The following is a 16,996-nucleotide window of genomic DNA, read 5'->3' as shown; positions in this document are numbered from 1 at the left end:
TTACAGATCAGCCAATTATCGTCAAAATGATTTCTTATCTGACGATCTTTCGCTGTAAAAAATCTGAGATTCTCACTAATTATTCACCTGTCAATAATTTATGTGTATGTAGCCTAATACATTGCACCTGCTCAGGCTTGTATGCCTTCTTGCACCTTCCACAATGCGCAGAGCCCTCTCTGTTGAGCTCGATCGAACACGACGATAGGATCAACGGACCGGCTGAAACATTGGAAGTGTCAGAGTGAAATGGCAAGCACAACCATCGTAAGGAACAGACACAAGTGAGTGATGTCGGCCGAGTGCAAAGTGTCAAATTCAATCCCTATGATATGTATATTTCTTTATCACTATGCTACTTACTATAAGATTACGAGCTTCTTTATTGTAACCATCCTTGGTAGGTAGAACTACTGTGTACCTAGATAGAAATATATTCTAATGGGTATGTTAGCCAGTGTGATATAAAGAGGGGACATAGTACTCACATCTCAGTCAACGTGTTCGGACTGAGATGCAGCAGTGTGTAGCTCGTAATCTTATAGTAAGTAGCATAGTGATAAAGAAATATACATATCGTAGGGATTGAATTTGACACTTTGCACTCGGCCGATGTCACTCCGTTGACTGAGATAATATATTTCTATCTAGCCCCATCCCTCCGCTCGACGCCTCTCATTGTGAGACTCTCCTATTGAGTGACGTCGATAAAGAGATAGCAAGGAATGAACACTAATCCTCGGCTTGGCAATTCCCACGGTCAGCGCCACCGTCAAGTGTCAGATCGCACTTCGAATATATCAAACAAACGCACTGTATGTTCTCTCGTATGATATATCAATTTTATTCTGGATAGAATTTTATAGTATATATCATGTCGTCGTAGATTTAGCATCTCAGTCCTGTCCTTACTGACTAGTGACTGAGATGTGAGTATTAGAACTTTACCCCACTCATTCATTTACTGACTCGTATTAGATAAAACCTTTAGGTACATATACAGAGTCCTGTCCTTACTGACTAGTGACTGAGATATAAAACCTTTAGTTCTGCTCCTCCCGCGCCCATAACCTTAACATCTTTGGCAGGTTTGTATCACTATGGCAGTCTCCAAGCATCTAGGGAATCCCTCCATAACAGATTTGACGTGTTTTTGAGCACTGGCAGACATGACCTCGGTTTGACCACTACATGTCCTCAGAAGCTTCAAGCAGATCGGGATGCATCACAGGGTCCCGGCAGCCAACAATCGAGTGTTGTAGGGCAATCGGCAGGCAGCTCACCTCCAGACTCTATCCCTCTTCACCCTCCACAATTGTTCGAGCAGTATACTGCATATATGCGTCCTATCACAACCGATACCAAACTGAAAACATTAGGAAACAAAACCCCTTCATCTGATGTCTCTGACATACCAGTTGATCCAGCTCTAGACTTGCCTGATTCCTCGAAACTTGAAGCCATCTGAGTCGGTGGACATCCAAGTCCAATGGAATGAATTCAATGCTGAATCATAGACCCTTGTCATCATTGAACACACTTATGCCCCCTGCAGTGTTCACTGCAGTTCAGTATTGCTATTGGTGCATCCTCATCATAAATTGGATCATCATCAAATGGTGGCATGGTAGGTATCAAGGTATGTATTATGAATGGGTACAGGGTCAGGGTATACATGACTCATCACTCATTCCATGACACAAACTTTTATGTTTATTTTTGGTAAATTTCATTATAAGATAGGCGTCACTCTTATCCAGCACCGCTTACATCAGCACATTGAGAGCCTCACCATTACTCAAATTATGGGCACATATATTTGTTTCTGATGTATATGGATCTTAGGAACTATTTAATAGTAGTATAGCTTGAATTGCCAGGAAGCAGAAATAAAAAATATTCAAAACTGGAGGAGATTTTCATCCTCCAAAAACTTTTCTTCTATAAAGTCAGAAAGTGGTTTACAAGGCCATGGGATGCAAGGGAATGATTTTCAAGTTTTCGGCACACCAACATTTGGCTGCTTATATAATACATCACGTGATATGTGCCTGGGCAGGACCGAGGAGGAGCGAGGAGGGGACATCGCACTCTACCCCCCTATATGATTCTTAAAGTTAAGGAGGCACTGATAAAGGACTAATGAACCAGTATATAGTGTTATTACATGTACTAATCACAAAATCGTCACTAATCTCTCTGCAGTCTCTCAATCTCAACTTTTGAAAATTTTCAAGTCGAAGATTTGGCCGTTTTTAGGGTTAGGGTTACGATTATGTAAGGGTGTTGGATAAGAGTGATGCCTATCTTATATGCAAACAGCTATAATTTCCAAAATTTAGTTACAGATATTAAGACACTGTTCGGAATCATGATTTCACCCAACTTCAACAAATTTCAGAAATGAAAACAACATGGTTAAGTAAGCATGCTGGTGTGCCATGTGCCCCAGTCACAGTGTGACATCTTCTCATCAATACTGCCCTCAACATGATACTCATCAGTGTGATACTCTCTCTGTTTCCATCCAACCATGCCCAGAGGAAAAGGTAAGTGGGTTGTTAGGATCGGGAATATCGGAGGGAACGGAAGCGGAGACGACAGAATGAGAGACATAGTGCGAGCGCGACCAGGTACTGACAGGTGACGTCGAGTGACACTCGACATCTAGTATACAATGTCTCACCCCAATCCCCTGCTACGCTAATATATGTATAGCGACCATTTTACCTTATAGACTTTGTACTTACCACACGAGCACTTCAGTCCCAATACCAGACTGAAGTGTGAGTACTTGATTCCACTTAGATTTATGATTGGGCACTAACATGTACTAGTAGTTGTTCTATCTACTAGGTACAGTACAATGGACTTAGAGTCCCAATACCAGACTGAAGTTAGTTGTTCTATCTACTAGCGCCCCCTCACCCGATCCGCTCGCCTCTGATCTTCAGACGAGTACATCTTCTTTGATGCCCCTTAAGCATTGAGGCAGCTACCAGGGTTTTTTTTTTATGTTTGCCGACAAGAAAGGCTTATCACTGGAGAGATTATTAGAATTTGTGAGTGTTGCTCATTTAATTTGCAGTCTAAGCTGATTGATGACTCACATTTGACATGTTTTTTCGAGCCACTTGCAGCTCTCAGCCTTAGGCAGTGTGGAAACAAAAGATGATCCGACTTCCTCAGCGCATGAATCAAATACATTCAATGGATGGACCTAGGCAATGAGGCAATAACAAAACTCAGAATAGTCGTTCGAACGTTTATCCTACTTGAATGACAATTGTTCTGCAGCTCATCCAATTGCTATTTGCAAACCGACGCACAAATCTCCGTGTTATGCAGGCTTGCCTCAATCAGACGACTCCACATGATCGCGATGAAGTCACAGAGATGTCCAAGGACAAGAAGTTTCTGGACATTCTCAAGGAAAATATTGACAGCTATGGGGATGAAGTTACAGAATGGCAAGCAACTAACCCTGATGATCAAGCTGTCTTAACCTACTGCACTTGATGTATTCTGTGAGTGCTTGGAGGCAGTAGGTTAAGACACCTTGATCATCAGGGTTAGTTGCTTGCCATTCTGTAACTTTATCCCCATAGCTGTCAATATTTTCCTTGAGAATGTCCAGAAACTTCTTGTCCTTGGACATCTCTGTGACTTCATCGCGATCATGTGGAGTCGTCTGATTGAGGCAAGCCTGCATAACATGGAGATTTGTACGTCGGTTTGCAAATAGCAATTGGATGAGCTGCAGAACAATTGTCAGTCAAGTAGGATAAATGTTCGAATGACTATTCTGAGTTTTGTTATTGCCTCATTGCCTAGGTCCATCCATTGAATGTATTTGATTCATGCGCTGAGGAAGTCGGACCATCTTTTGTTTCCACACTGCCTGAGGCTGAGAGCTGCAAGTGGCTTGAAAAAACATGTCAAATGTGAATCATCAATCAGCTTAGACTGCAAATTAAATGATAATGATACTCACAATGTCCTCCTGGTTTGGCTCATCAATTTCCATTGTATTGTATAGTGTCTCAGCAACTTCCACAACATCCTGGTAAATAAATAGTCGGTCGAGCGCTTGTTTGGATTCAACACACATGACTCACCTCATTAGCCTTAGGCTTCAAGGGGCTTAACTGGCTTTGGCCTGGGCTTAGACTTCTCAACCTATAATAAATAGAAGATCAAATGCATATTCTCAGTGGGATCTTATTGCAGCATGCTTACAAATTTGGTGGTCTGTTTTATGAGACATGAGCATGTGTCACTCTCTGGTGGTTTGTTGACTTACTTTTGAACTACATATTTGTTTGTATTTGTTTGGTTTGTTTTACAAATTTGGAAGGTAGTGGTTAATGATCAACAGGCAAATTTGCATAGCCACAATTGTTCAGATGTATATAGATGTTGTGCTGTACAAATACATGCAAACAACTGAGTCAGCACATTTTTTCACTGAACTCAAATAATAATCTGGCCGATCATCTTCACCTTGTTTATTGTGCATACAACAAACTGCATATAATAGCTCGGCCACTTATTTCTTTTTATTCTACAGTGCATTGATATTTACTGTGTATCTAAGTGTTATACTGTTTGATATGAGTTAGACAAAGTGTGGTGGTTATGATGTACCATGTCAGGCGACAGTTTCAGACAGACTGGTCCTGATGGCACACAATCTAGGGTTGGAATGATTGTTTCTCTTGTTGACTCGGATGTCACCCATGCAATCAAGTTGATTCCTGAATATGGTGGAAGAGTAAATCACAATGTTACTTTGTTGAGATTCAATATACATAGATTGTATAGATATAGCGCAGTGATTTAATAGAATAGTTCTAGATTCTGAGTTTTTGTGTGATCAGTCAGGAACGGGTGGTGCAACAAGTCCCGTCAATTCAGATATCACTGTCGAGCTATTAATACTACATAGAACTCAGATGATTACTTAATCCGATCAGTGTGGCTGAATCTCGTCAGCTTGTTTATGTATTCTCAACATACTTCCGTGATGTCCTTGGAACTTTATGATACCTTCTAGTAGTACCTCAACAGTTTCTCAGACAAGGAATGGTACCATACATTACATGCAGATTTTTGGTAGATCATTTTATCTAACAGTGTAGTATGAGTCTAGCTATCAATGTGATGTTATCAGCGCCGATTTTACTATCTGAGCAAAGATAAGATGATGCACAATGACCCAATACCGCGAACTTTGTAGCTTTACCTCATCATAAGTGCATCTCCAGCCAGTCGGATGCTTCAGGATGCAGGCCGTAACCCATCAAACTTCTTTGACAGCTTAACCAACTTAACTGAGAAGTTGGGTGTTTCTCAGATGTAGTCTCCTGTTTAAAAGGCCTGCTCGTAAATAAGCAACTCGACAGATTGTGACCGCCATCAGCGGTAATATTGGGATCTACTAGGATACCACAGGAGCTTCGAATTCGAAACACTACAAAATTCTACAATACAACTCGAGAAATTAGATTGGGGTGCAGCTTGGGAACCTTGCGAAAGATTATCGTCAGGTACTTCAATCATCTGAAGTATCACTTCGCAGAAAGCTCCACAGCATTTTTGAACGCTCCAAGTAGAGCAGATAATTGCATCTTCTCACTCGCGCCGGTCGATAATCTATGCCTGATGAGAAAGACATCAGTTTCTGATCACGAAACTGAACGTAGATGAGACATACTCGGTGGTAGCTAGGAAGTCAAGTAAATATACTCGGGCCTGCGGCTTGAATTCAATCGTTTCCACGTATTCGTATGTACCCGATATCAAGTCTTGTAGTGCCAGTCCACGTTCCGTTTTCATGGCCGAGATCACTGACACAAGGGTTTTGTGAGGCACTAACAACATAATGTGAATGAACTTACTTTGATAAGAAGTGGTGAATTCATCGGAAAGCATGGAGTTTACGATGGTTTCGATATCTGACGGGTGAGGGTTGCCAGTGCAGTTATAAATTTCAGTCTCTCCGATGGAGCTATACGCTGCATGACATGCTTGTAGGACATTAAGGGCTCGCCGCATGTCTCCTTTCGAGAGTTTTAAAAGGGCCTTTTTGCCGTCCCTAGTCAGATTTACCCTATTGCAAAGTTGGGTGTTTCGCAGTAACTTCAGAAATGACTCTACATACTTTTCAGCTTCCACGACACAATTCACGCGCTTCTCCACCTCTGCAATCGGCAGTGGCGAAAAACGGAATCTCGTGCAACGACTCTGAATTGCAGGGGCAATCTTGTTCACGTAATTGCAGATGATGCAAAACCGTACGTTCTTGGTGTACTGCTCAATGACACGACGTAATGCAGCTTGAGCTTGCTGTGTCATCATGTCGGCTTCATCGAGGACGATAAGCTTGAATCCTTTCGAAAATAATGTTCGGGTCTCCGCAAATTGCTTGATCTGTTCGCGCACTACATCTATCCCTCTATCGTCGGATGCATTGAGCTGAAGGAAGTTGGTATTACTCTAGGAAAATGTCGCAGAAACATCACCTCAAGTATTTGTTTCTTGTATTCTACTCCATAAATTCGTCTTGCCACCGCAAGAATTGTGGACGTCTTCCCGGTTCCAGGAGGGCCGTAGAAGAGAAGGTGAGGCAAGCGGTTCTTCTCGATGAATTTGACAACTGAATGGATTTCAGCGTATGCATTCCTCAAGTCAGGAGGGACTCAACTCGTCGTTGTAATGTCTTTGTGAGAAACAACATCATCCAGGGTGACCGGCCGATACTTCTCTACCCTGTCCGGTCATTATTCGTGAGCAAAGACGCCGAGGTAGAGGAAATGGAAGACGCAACCAGGGCAAATTATCATCTTCCTGTGGTGAATTTCTCTCTATAACTTTAGCCTTTCCTTTACCCTTGTCAATCGAGGGTGCGGTGTCAACATCCATTTGGATGTCACTAGTCATGACGCGCCAGAATCAATTATGAATTCGATGTAGCTCTGAGCCCACGAGCGCGACGCGACGCGTCGAAAGCAGAATATTAGTAATTTGATTAGTCAGTCGGTGTTATTCACACGCACAGACCATCAACAGATTAATTAAGGTTTTCAAACATTAATAATCAGTTCCATCTTACAATTGCGACGACCACGACCGCGGCTCTTGCTTTCGTCAACGACTCCATCGCTTGTTCGTTGGACAGACAGAAGCGTCCGGTAAAATGCAGATCTTCGTAAAGACGTGCGTGCCGTTCTGAGCTAATTTCTGTATCTTCACCTGACATGATAATAGCCTCACGGGCAAAACTATCACTCTCGAAGTCGAGTCTTCGGATACCATCGACAATGTCAAGGCCAAGATCCAGGACAAGGAGGGGTAAGGTTTTTTATTGCACACGCGTATTATCTATACTCATCACCGTCTTAGCATTCCCCCTGACCAGCAGCGTCTGATCTTCGCGGGAAAGCAGCTCGAGGATGGCCGTACTCTTAGCGACTACAACATTCAAAAGGAGTCCACCCTTCACTTGGTCCTCCGCCTCCGTGGTGGTGCCAAGAAGCGCAAGAAGAAGACCTACAACGTGTGTATCATTACATATTGTTATAAAACATTTTATCCTTACCATCGTAATCTACAATAGACTCCGAAAAAGATCAAGCACAAGCGCAAGAAGGTCAAGATGGCCATCTTGAAATACTATAAGGTGGACTCGGATGGCAAGATCAAGCGTCTTCGCCGCGAGTGCCCCAACGCTGAGTGCGGTGCTGGTGTCTTCGTAAGTTTTAACTTGGTTTTACACTGTCGCATGAAGCTGACAATCCGTCTCAGATGGCTTTCCACAAAGACCGTCAATACTGCGGCAAGTGCCACATGACCTACACCTTCCAGCCTGGTGCAAAGCCTCCTACCGTGTAGAGTAGCCGTCAATCGTGTTATGTAGCTATCACTGAGTAATGAGTATGTCATGTGCAACAAATCATTCTACGGATTGAATGCTTGAACCATAATCAACTTTCATTGGCTGACTCTGCTTCTAAGTTTCGAGAATCTGGTAGGGATCTGGTGCTTTAAATATTGACGTTTGTGAGTTTACCCCTCCATCCAAGGTCGTTATTGCCCTTGAACACGCCGCAAAGATATAGATGTTCCCCAGTCATGTCCTCGCTCACGCTTTTAGTCCCATTGCGCACCACCCCAGGGATGGGTCTCATGTTTGCGATAATCGATATATATTTTGATAATATTGTGAGTATCCATTGAAGTTTCGGATATGCGTACATTACATTTTGAGAGACCCGGACCTTTACTCATCCCTATCTTGCATCTCATCTGGCAACTGCGATGCCAGCCACCTCAATACGCCAGCCAGCATAATCAAGATGACAAACACGGCGTTTCCATCCAGAAGATTATGTTCTTTTGAAAATGCAAAGAGCGAAGTCGCTAAGGCTGGCCCTATGGCACGAGCCACTGAAGCAGAGGTCTGGCCAAGACCATTGATAGCACCAAGGACATTCTTTGCAGGAGCAGAAGCCGTGATAAACATGAAGATAGTCCCTGCGATAAAGCTGGTTACTCGTGATGAGGTCGATGGTATCGTCATGCGTACCAAATGCCAAACCCCAAATAACTGTCAGAACTAGTTGACCGAGCAATGCAAACGTGATTGCATGATCGACCACCCCCCTTGCGTGTACAAGCCACGACATGATCGGAAACACAAGCATGACTGGTGCGAAGCACGACACTGCCACGCAGAAGAGTCGCTTTGGACCAAGCCAATCGACAATTTTAGCGAAGAAAAAAGCTTGTAAGGCCCCGTCCGCAATACCAAACAACGCTAACCATGGGCCAATAGAAGAAGGGGCAAGACCAAGGCCACCGAGATACATAGGTGTCGAAAAGAACAGCGGCATCAAAGTCCTGAGGGAAATGTCAAGAAAGGAGAGCATGGCGTAATTTGCGATTGGAATGACAATAGCAGGCGTGAGCAGAGATCGCATGGGCATATCTGCCATGGATGTTTGCGCAAGCACTTCTCGATCATCGATGTCGGCTCCACTTGGAACGCTGAGGGTAGTTGATGACATCTTTGGTCGACGCTTGGTCGATAATGTCTGCCTATTTTTAGTAACGTGTGCGATGAGACAGGTTTTAAAGACCTACTTCTTCTAAGTAAAAGAACAGCATGAAATAAGCCATGACGACAAAACAAGCAGCTACTGCACAAGGCAGAAAGTATGGATATTTGCTCCAAAATGAGTGAGCGAATAATCTGGGCCAGCTATCTTGTGGACGCGCAAGTATTCCACCCATCAAAGGACTGGCATGCAGATTTCATCATTGGCCATCCCCATAGTTTAACGCTTCCACTTACCCAACGAAGGTTCCAACCCTCCAGAAGATCTGAATCAAGGCAAATCCCTGAGCCATGTTCGTAGAATCTGTCAATTCAGCCATCATGGTTTTCAAGACTCCGATGTTGCCGTTCAGCACACCACACATGCAGCGGCTAGAGACACCAAACAACCATATCAGCGTGACATTTCTTCCTTCATCTGAAGACATACCTAACCACAAGGCTCCAGAAGGTCGTTGAGAGGCCGAAACACAGCATGGAAATGCAAGTTCCCAATAGTCCAATAGATAGCACTGGTTTGCGTCCAATGCGGTCGGACAACCGACTCCACTTTAGCACTGTCAGTGACTGCATGACAAAAAATAGTGATTCCTGTAATCGAGTATTTTAGTATGAGGCGATCAATGATGATTCTTGCGAGTCGTAATCTCGACACCTACGATTATTCCAGCATAATATCCTACAGCCGCATCATCACCTCCAGTGATTCCAAGCTCTCTAATAAGCTGATAAGGACGAAACAATGTCAAATATGAACAATACAGAAAAATGGGATGCCATTGTAAAGTCATACCTGATTGATGTACGGGAATATAGACATCGAAGCGATCGGTTCTGTGACATGTAGCATCATAAGTATGCCTATCTGGAATTTTGGAAGAGGCGTTTTTGGCCTTTTCGCGACCCCTGCAGGGACCAGAGGCGTGGTCTCGCTCGCTACACAAGGAGGATCGGGAGCGTTCATAGTTTGGTGCGAGCCCAAGGGGAGATGGAGGTAGATACAGATGGAGATACTGCGAACCACCTTGATATAGACAAGTGAACGAAGTACTGCATTTATTGCCAGCGCATTGCCGCATTATCGATCATGGTCAGATGGCTGTTAAATCAGGACCTTCGGTCAAGCAACAGACTGACTCGGCCCGGGTCGTCTCAAGCCGTCAAGCACAGGTCGGTTTGACAAGTAACGGGACGAGTCTTGCCTTTTTTCATAAAGCAGATGTATGGCGTGTGACTGAAAGCAGCACAACGCTCGACACCCTACTTCTATAAGCTACCCTGCCGCTGCCACAGACCCAAACTTCGACGACGCGGGGCGATGATGGAAGTAGCGAGGAAGAACGACACGGAAGCACCAAGCAGGCAGGAACTAACTAACGATGAGGTCGTGCAAGGACCTCATCAGAACCTAGTTCCTGCTAATGAACTCGTCCGATGCATACGCTTAGTGTTGTAAGTATGTTCGGGTAGCAGGGGGCCCTGTCAGCGTCGGATGCCCACCGTGACTCAGCCGATAACAGGAGCCTTGAGATGAAAGATTACGAACGACCAAGGTTCTAGTGTGATGGACGCGTATATCAGAAGTCTATGATAATCAAGAAGCTGCCTGTAATCTTCACTGACTCCTGAAGGCCTGACTCCTGAGATACCATTACGAACATGGTGCTCAAGGAATTTTTGGAATCCAGTCTCTCCGCTGGCTGGAGTCGTCCAATGATATGCAGATAGGCTGGCGGCGTAGCGAGCGGTTGCCCAAACATGGAATCCAGACACTGGAGACATGTACAAATGTACAAGCGTACGTGGTTCGGTGGATGGAACTTTTTACATAATCATTGAGTCAATCCGGGAAGACTCCGCGGCAAGTTGCGCTCAACGGTCACGGTAATCGAACAAGCTGCTCCGAGCCTCCTTAATTGGCCAGTTGAACTGCCAACTTTTGAAGCTGACTCTCCTCATGCGCATCCATTTCAACGAAGTGAAAATTGGGCTTATATGTTGTCTTGTACCAATCCACGACCACGGTGGTGCCGCATCACCTCATCTTCCGACTGCCTCATTGCAACGACAACTCAGAAGTGTTTCGCGTGAGTCTCTTAGACTGTTCCTTTAACTGCACGACAATGAAATTTAGTACTGCCACAGCAATGAACTTCATTCCTGCAACACCGTTTACAACAACCAGTAGCCGCTTGACAAGTACATACGTACAAAACGAGGAATATTATTCGAGGCGATCCATATCGAAAGTAATAACTTAAAGTGCGATAATCACCAACTAACATCACCACCTAGGATGAGGCGGACCATCCCATTGGCCTCGTTGAGGTGAATGTCCTTCATAGTCTGGTCCGCTACGAGTCCGACTCCTTTGCCATCCTGAATCCTGAGGGCGATGTGGTGCATCCCCTCTCCCTCGTCCCCGGCCCCTACCCCGTCCACGCGTACCATTTGACCATCCTCCACGATCTGGTCCGTCATGATGGGGAACTGGACCACGACGCAACTCTCGATCCCGATCTTGACGATTGTACGACCCATTATTGAAAGATCCACGCGCAGGACCCGTTGGTGGTGGCATGGGATTAGGGCGGACAGGTGATGGAGGTGGTGGGGCCGCCCGTGGATGGCTCACAGGAGGAACGCTCCCCGAAGCGAATGGCTGTGATGGAAAACTGGGCGGGGTGTTGTTGTTCCATAGCTGAGGTGGTGTGGATACTATGGAGGCGGCTGGTGCGGTAGGTACAGTGGGATAGCTGCCAACACTCATGCCATAATCCGCGGATAGAGTTCTTAACACGATTTGGATCTGTTCCGGTGTGAGGGAAGCTACCTCTGCTGCGAGAGACGTGTTAGCAAGATCAGGATAAGCTTGCTGTAGGGCAGTGAGTGGAGGCGCATTGATGGTCGCGGATACAGGTAGAGGCACAGGCACAGGCACATGTGATACAGAAGGGGCTGTGGAAGAGCCTGGTTGGCCGAGATGATTGGCAGCGGTGGATATGTGAGGCGGCTGCGGCGGGACGACTTGAGCAAGATGTTGTGGCACAGGCGGTGGTGGCGGCAGTGTGGCGAGTTTCCCTCTCGTTAAGACCCAAATACCGATAACACAATTCGACTTGCGGGTTTTGGGCAGGCATAAATTATCCATAAGCTCGATGAAGTCAGGCAAAGGATGGCTTGCAAGTAGTGGGACCATATATAATTCCTTGCCGGGGTGGTAGTCCTTCGGTCGATTGCCCCAAGGAAACACCAATCCATGGCGGCTGAAGAAAATTGTTAGTCAGAAATCTGACTTACAACGCACGTCAGAGAATGAAAACGTACTTTTTATTGAGAAGAAACTCGCTGAACGTCTGAAGCATTGGATTCTCCTCTACTGTGGAAAATGCGCATGCAATGAGCTCCTTCTGCGAATTCATTCGCATCTGGAGGAGGAAATGTGAAGAGTTCTCTGTCGGAACTCGGCCATCGATGCGGAGAATATCGGAAGGGAAGAGGGTCTTCCACAAATCAGAATCGTGACCTAAAATCCGCCCTCCGACTTGCCGCGCAACCACAGGTGCTTCTTGAAGAGTTGAGGATTCTAGAGGCATAGATATCTGGTGCCAGTTAGTGATCGCTATGAACTAAGCCAATCAATTACACCAACCTTGCCACTCCAAACAAGAGGAAGAGCGTTGAAAACCGCTTCAGGATCTTGAGAAGGCTGCTCCGTCTGCGAGGACTCTGAATCGTGTTCCTTCTCTAGCAACATATCGAAATCTTCATCGTTAGCTTCTGCAGCGACAAGTTCCACTTCCATGTGGGGCTCTCGTGAAAGCACGGGATCTGATGTAGGTTCAGGAGGTACTGCTGACGGAGCTGACCATAAAGTGTTGAGGTCGAAAGATGTGCGAGCAGGTGTCTCCGGCATCGGCGTAAGCGAGGGGGCGGGCGTGGATGTGGCCGACGGAGTGGCAGGGGGGCCAGGAGATTGGGAGGGTACATGTGCGGGATCTGGGGCAGTGACAGGTGCTGGCTCTGATACCTCAGCAGGTGCTGGCTCTGGGGATACAACAGATGTGGGCTCTGCGGTTGCGGAAGGTGCGCTTTCTGGAGCAAGCAGGGGATTATCCAAGGCTGGAAGCTCCAGCCCCTCTGCCCCTGAATCTTGCGGGCCTGGCTCATCATCTAGATTGATGAGATCCGCGATATCGAGCTCAGGCTCCGGGAGCATCATATGGAAATCAGACGCGAACATAGGATGCACATGTGGTCTGTCAGTGCCCGCCGTAAACTGGTCGACTGAATGCATTGGATGCATGGGCGCAGGCGGATGTCCACCCCAATTCGGCGTATGAGGTACGACTGGCGACTCAGGTGGTACTGATCCCCGAGCAGCTGCAGCTGCACGTTGTTTCTGCTGCTCCTCGGCGGCCCTCAAGCGCGCCTGCCGCTCTCTCTCTCGTCTCTCTTCCTCCTCCCTCTCACGCTCCCTCTCACGCTCGCGCTCGCGCATCGCAACATCACCATTCACATCCTCAATGTCCTGCAGGCCCTTATGAGTAATTTTTGCACGAGGAACAGTTGATTTCTGGAGGATTGAATGTTCCAGAGACTCTTTCTCCAGTATTTTGATCGACTGTTTCGTCTCTTCGTTCGCTAAGTCAGTCGAGCTCATGAGGGCAAGTTCCTTTGGTGTGATAGAGGACGAGCTAATGCGCTTGTGAATGACCACACGATCTGGTTTGCTAAGGTTAAAGTCAAGCATACGGAACCTCTCCCTGTGAATTACAATCAGCACGTCGAATAAAAGACCAAGGCGGAGTACGGGCTTACTTATATTTCGGCCCAACGCTGAGCTTGCCGTGCTTGTCCGGTTCGCAGTACATATCAAATACGCATTGCTCAACCTCAGAAGCAAACACCTTCGCCTCTTCTTCTAAGCGCGTCTTATCTTCATCACTTAATTCACCCTCTTTGAGCTCGGCCTTACTGCCATCCTCCGTCGCAGCAGCATGTGGGTACTTCAAAAAAATCGAACAAAACAGCTGGTGGAGTTTTCCAAGACAGTACTTTCTTGCTGGATCCTCTTCAGCTGCAGCATCGCTGGATCTCCTGCGTTTGGGAACAGGAGGCTGGGTGGCGCTCGTCGCCTTCCGCTTGAGGCTAGAGCCTGGGGCGGGAGAAACCTGCCTAGCCGATGATCCCAGAGAAGGGCCAACCTTGTGAGAAGATTCTCGGGCATCGCTTTCGCGGACATTGGAATGTGTGTCCGACTCGCTGGAACTGGAAACTCTGCGACGACGCTGGCGAACGAAGCACAGAAATGATGTGGCGTCAGAAAACAACGATATGGAAGAGTATAGCAGGAACGCACCTTGGCAGATGATGACCCTTTCCTCTTGAACTTCTCCGGCTCCGCAATGTATTCGTCCTCGCTGTCTGTGTTGTCCTCCGATTCAGAAGGGGGGATAGCCGGTGGGGGCGTCGGGAGCCTAACAGTTTTGGTTTCGTCATGCTCGACGTCGATGAGTTCTTCCTCTACATCAGGTCCTTCCCACTTCACTGGAAACACGAAAAATTATCAGTTCATGCATTGAATTGCCACACTAAGGAAAAAAGAAAAGAGCACATCATAATTTTTCGCTGCGTGCGAACAGGATGTCACTACGGCACAGGTTGCGCCATCTAGCGCCCGTTGACCACCGTGCTCAAGCAATCGCTCACATCAAAACCTCTTCAGACAAAAATTGACTCAAGAGGAATAGTCGCGCGCCTATAACGTAAGGCCGGATGCAAGAGTACAACCATCACAGCGGCACGCAATTGACTGCAACAGGGTGTGGCGAACAGGAACAGATATGCCACTAACGGTAGACGATAGCCAAGTACTTGCAGGACAAGACTCATATGATGAATGTACATGAAGAGGGATACGAGCCCACAGAGGCAGACCAGAAAAAGACCGGTAACACTCACTGACTGTACGCCGACCAGTTAATTCAGCGCATGTCGAACATACATAAATCTCTGCAAAGATCGATTTACAATCAGTAATCGGTGGCGAGTAGCTATAAGGAAAAACTTACGAAGTTCAGAAGCCTCCACTTCGTCAAGCCTCACACAGCGAAAATGATACCTACGCGTACGCATACCGGTTAGTAAAGTCATGTTATGAAATCTGACCGCATATACGCACCACTCGTCACAGACAGAGCAAGACACCATGGGCGTGCCATCGTCTGGTTGGTGGCAGATACAAAAAGTACATTTATCCTTCGGCTGTCTGTCCTGGGCGTCCTGGGCTGCCTTGATAGGCGTCTTCGCCTTCCCACGACCAATCTTTGTCTCCTTTTCCATCTCGCTCATATGGTCCTCGCTCTTCAGGGATCTCGCGCGTGTCCTGATAGATTTTGGTTGATTATCCTTGCTCGACTGTGACTTGCCATTATTTGCAGCCAACACTGATTTTGTTCTTGAGCGGGTCGACATCGTTGGCATCGGTGTCCCCGTTGGTAAGGTTTAGGACAGAACGACTTTGAAACTCCGACATTCCGACGTTGTGGCAAAAGAATCGTCACTCCTTCCAAACTTCGCAGAAACTTTTTAAAAACTGGTGCGTCGAGCTCTGGATGACCAGGACACTGAACCGTTGATTGAACATTGGCTGGTTCATGTAAATGTTCCATGGCAACTTAGAACAGTACATCCAAGTTTGGGTGCGAACTACGCGTAAGGGGCGCGCCGTATCATGCCTCCCTCGTGTGACTGTTGACATCATCACGTTATAGAAGGCCCTGCAATCACAAGTATTCTCATGGATTCCTCATGCTTTCTCGCCATCGGGGAGTCGACGGCGACTGAGGGAACCTCGCGCTCACACGTTCAGTATCTTCATGGGTTTACTCCTAATTGATATGCTAATAGTATGTGCGCCCCTCGGCAAGTTCCTTTCTCAAGCTTCATTGATGGGCCTCTCCAGAATGGCAGTCTCTTATTGAATTCAGTGCGTTTTTGTCCCTGTCCTACGTGGGTCTAAGAAGCATTGGTGGATGCTCCGTTAATACACGTGAACTTCGCGAAGCACCAGCCTAATCTAAACCATATGGTTTCTCCGCATCACTATCTTGGGATGAGCCGAGTCCAATTGTAGCGGTCACTGCTCCGATACCGGGCAGGATCATCATTGGGCAGGAGAATAAGCCGTGGCACCCGCTTCAGTGATGGCATCTGGCTGTTTGACTGATGTGGCGATCTTCATTTGTTGTAATCCCCTTTGGGGTGGCGAGTCAGCTGTTAGCTAGCACAGGTCAGCTGGTGTGGTACCTAAAGAACTGAGGCATATCTGATCCTATCTGATGCCCACTGATTGCCTTCTTAAAGGTAAGAAGAGCGTCATCCGCACATCATTCATAAGCGAGACAGGGCACATCGGCTTCTGGTTAATGACCCGAATAACCTTCCGGTGGGTATCACGTTTCGAGACGAATGTCATATGAAGGTCGCACGGACGAATAGCATTACGACCTAAAGGACTACTAGCACTGTGTACATGTTTGCTTTTGCTGTCACAAGCTGCCAATTTTAACTTGGATAGTAAATTTACGGATTCACTACAGCAGCGGCTGCCAGCCTGAGTGCATAGCACTAGTTGTTGGAGTTGGTCACTGTAACTAGGCTATGCGAACTAGTCACGATAGTCTTTAGGTCATGTCTCTTGCACCCGACGTCGACGTCCTTGTCGACCCGCGCATCATTTCATTTCACGACTGCTTATCATTGGACGTTCCTGTTCCCGGGGCGCACGCGTTGCTTCTCCCGGATAGATCTCAATCTATTACTGGCTACAGGTCCTGTCTGAATCTCGGGGGGAATATTGCTCTTTCAAATCCC

At 46.6% G+C, this 16,996-nt stretch overlaps 5 protein-coding genes across 5 annotated transcripts; 1 reads left to right on the top strand and 4 right to left on the bottom strand.

Annotated features, from left to right (window-relative positions):
- Positions 1-3,197: 3,197 nt before the first annotated feature.
- DEU56DRAFT_903069 (uncharacterized protein) lies at positions 3,198-4,813 on the bottom strand (the record flags this gene model as incomplete). The annotated part of the gene is made up of 9 exons (XM_041356623.1): positions 3,198-3,220; positions 3,330-3,446; positions 3,511-3,757; positions 3,995-4,063; positions 4,119-4,179; positions 4,240-4,251; positions 4,304-4,310; positions 4,692-4,757; positions 4,792-4,813. The coding sequence occupies 9 exons, from the start codon at positions 4,811-4,813 to the stop codon at positions 3,198-3,200; spliced, it is 624 nt and encodes a 207-aa protein (XP_041205598.1).
- Positions 4,814-5,377: 564 nt separating this feature from the next.
- On the bottom strand, positions 5,378-6,983 carry DEU56DRAFT_818995 (P-loop containing nucleoside triphosphate hydrolase protein). Its single transcript, XM_041353993.1, has 7 exons — positions 6,830-6,983; positions 6,707-6,771; positions 6,525-6,658; positions 6,164-6,477; positions 5,901-6,112; positions 5,717-5,849; positions 5,378-5,661 (listed from the first exon to the last, which is right to left on the bottom strand). The coding sequence occupies exons 1-7, from the start codon at positions 6,940-6,942 to the stop codon at positions 5,571-5,573; spliced, it is 1,062 nt and encodes a 353-aa protein (XP_041205597.1). The 5' UTR covers positions 6,943-6,983; the 3' UTR covers positions 5,378-5,570.
- A 124-nt stretch (positions 6,984-7,107) lies between these two features.
- DEU56DRAFT_818990 (ubiquitin-domain-containing protein) lies at positions 7,108-7,957 on the top strand. Its single transcript, XM_041353992.1, has 5 exons — positions 7,108-7,218; positions 7,270-7,353; positions 7,405-7,558; positions 7,619-7,753; positions 7,807-7,957. The coding sequence occupies exons 1-5, from the start codon at positions 7,199-7,201 to the stop codon at positions 7,891-7,893; spliced, it is 480 nt and encodes a 159-aa protein (XP_041205596.1). The 5' UTR covers positions 7,108-7,198; the 3' UTR covers positions 7,894-7,957.
- Positions 7,958-8,281: 324 nt separating this feature from the next.
- On the bottom strand, positions 8,282-10,082 carry DEU56DRAFT_915441 (MFS general substrate transporter; the record flags this gene model as incomplete). The annotated part of the gene is made up of 7 exons (XM_041357743.1): positions 8,282-8,535; positions 8,588-9,095; positions 9,145-9,301; positions 9,356-9,490; positions 9,549-9,709; positions 9,778-9,843; positions 9,912-10,082. 7 exons carry the CDS (start codon positions 10,080-10,082, stop codon positions 8,282-8,284), a joined length of 1,452 nt encoding a protein of 483 aa, XP_041205595.1.
- Positions 10,083-10,987: 905 nt separating this feature from the next.
- DEU56DRAFT_818978 (uncharacterized protein) lies at positions 10,988-15,632 on the bottom strand. Its single transcript, XM_041353991.1, has 9 exons — positions 15,303-15,632; positions 15,193-15,242; positions 15,083-15,133; positions 14,481-14,668; positions 13,940-14,409; positions 12,771-13,884; positions 12,446-12,720; positions 11,259-12,384; positions 10,988-11,211 (listed from the first exon to the last, which is right to left on the bottom strand). The coding sequence occupies exons 1-8, from the start codon at positions 15,602-15,604 to the stop codon at positions 11,403-11,405; spliced, it is 3,432 nt and encodes a 1,143-aa protein (XP_041205594.1). The 5' UTR covers positions 15,605-15,632; the 3' UTR covers positions 10,988-11,211; positions 11,259-11,402.
- Positions 15,633-16,996: the final 1,364 nt, after the last annotated feature.

Source organism: Suillus clintonianus, assembly GCF_016758775.1.
Source record: "Suillus clintonianus strain FC179 chromosome Unknown DEU56scaffold_68, whole genome shotgun sequence".
NCBI lineage: Eukaryota > Fungi > Basidiomycota > Agaricomycetes > Boletales > Suillaceae > Suillus > Suillus clintonianus.
This window is presented reverse-complemented; position numbering and strand designations above follow the sequence as displayed.

Bases quoted from the DNA above. Each gene is read 5' to 3' on its own strand.
- DEU56DRAFT_818995 (XM_041353993.1), bottom strand. From the start codon at position 6,942: ATGACTAGTGACATCCAAATGGATGTTGACACCGCACCCTCGATTGAC. The intron at 6,772-6,829 runs GTTGCGTCTTCC...ATGACCGGACAG, and splicing joins GAAGATGATAATTTGCCCTG to GGTAGAGAAGTATCGGCCGG. The intron at 6,659-6,706 runs GTTGAGTCCCTC...AAATCCATTCAG, and splicing joins CAAAGACATTACAACGACGA to TTGTCAAATTCATCGAGAAG.
- DEU56DRAFT_818978 (XM_041353991.1), bottom strand. From the start codon at position 15,604: ATGCCAACGATGTCGACCCGCTCAAGAACAAAATCAGTGTTGGCTGCA. The intron at 15,243-15,302 runs GTGCGTATATGC...GCGTACGCGTAG, and splicing joins TGCTCTGTCTGTGACGAGTG to GTATCATTTTCGCTGTGTGA. The intron at 14,669-15,082 runs GTGAGTGTTACC...TCGTGTTTCCAG, and splicing joins AACTGGTCGGCGTACAGTCA to TGAAGTGGGAAGGACCTGAT.
- DEU56DRAFT_818990 (XM_041353992.1), top strand. From the start codon at position 7,199: ATGCAGATCTTCGTAAAGAC. The intron at 7,219-7,269 runs GTGCGTGCCGTT...ACATGATAATAG, and splicing joins ATGCAGATCTTCGTAAAGAC to CCTCACGGGCAAAACTATCA. The intron at 7,354-7,404 runs GTAAGGTTTTTT...TCACCGTCTTAG, and splicing joins AAGATCCAGGACAAGGAGGG to CATTCCCCCTGACCAGCAGC.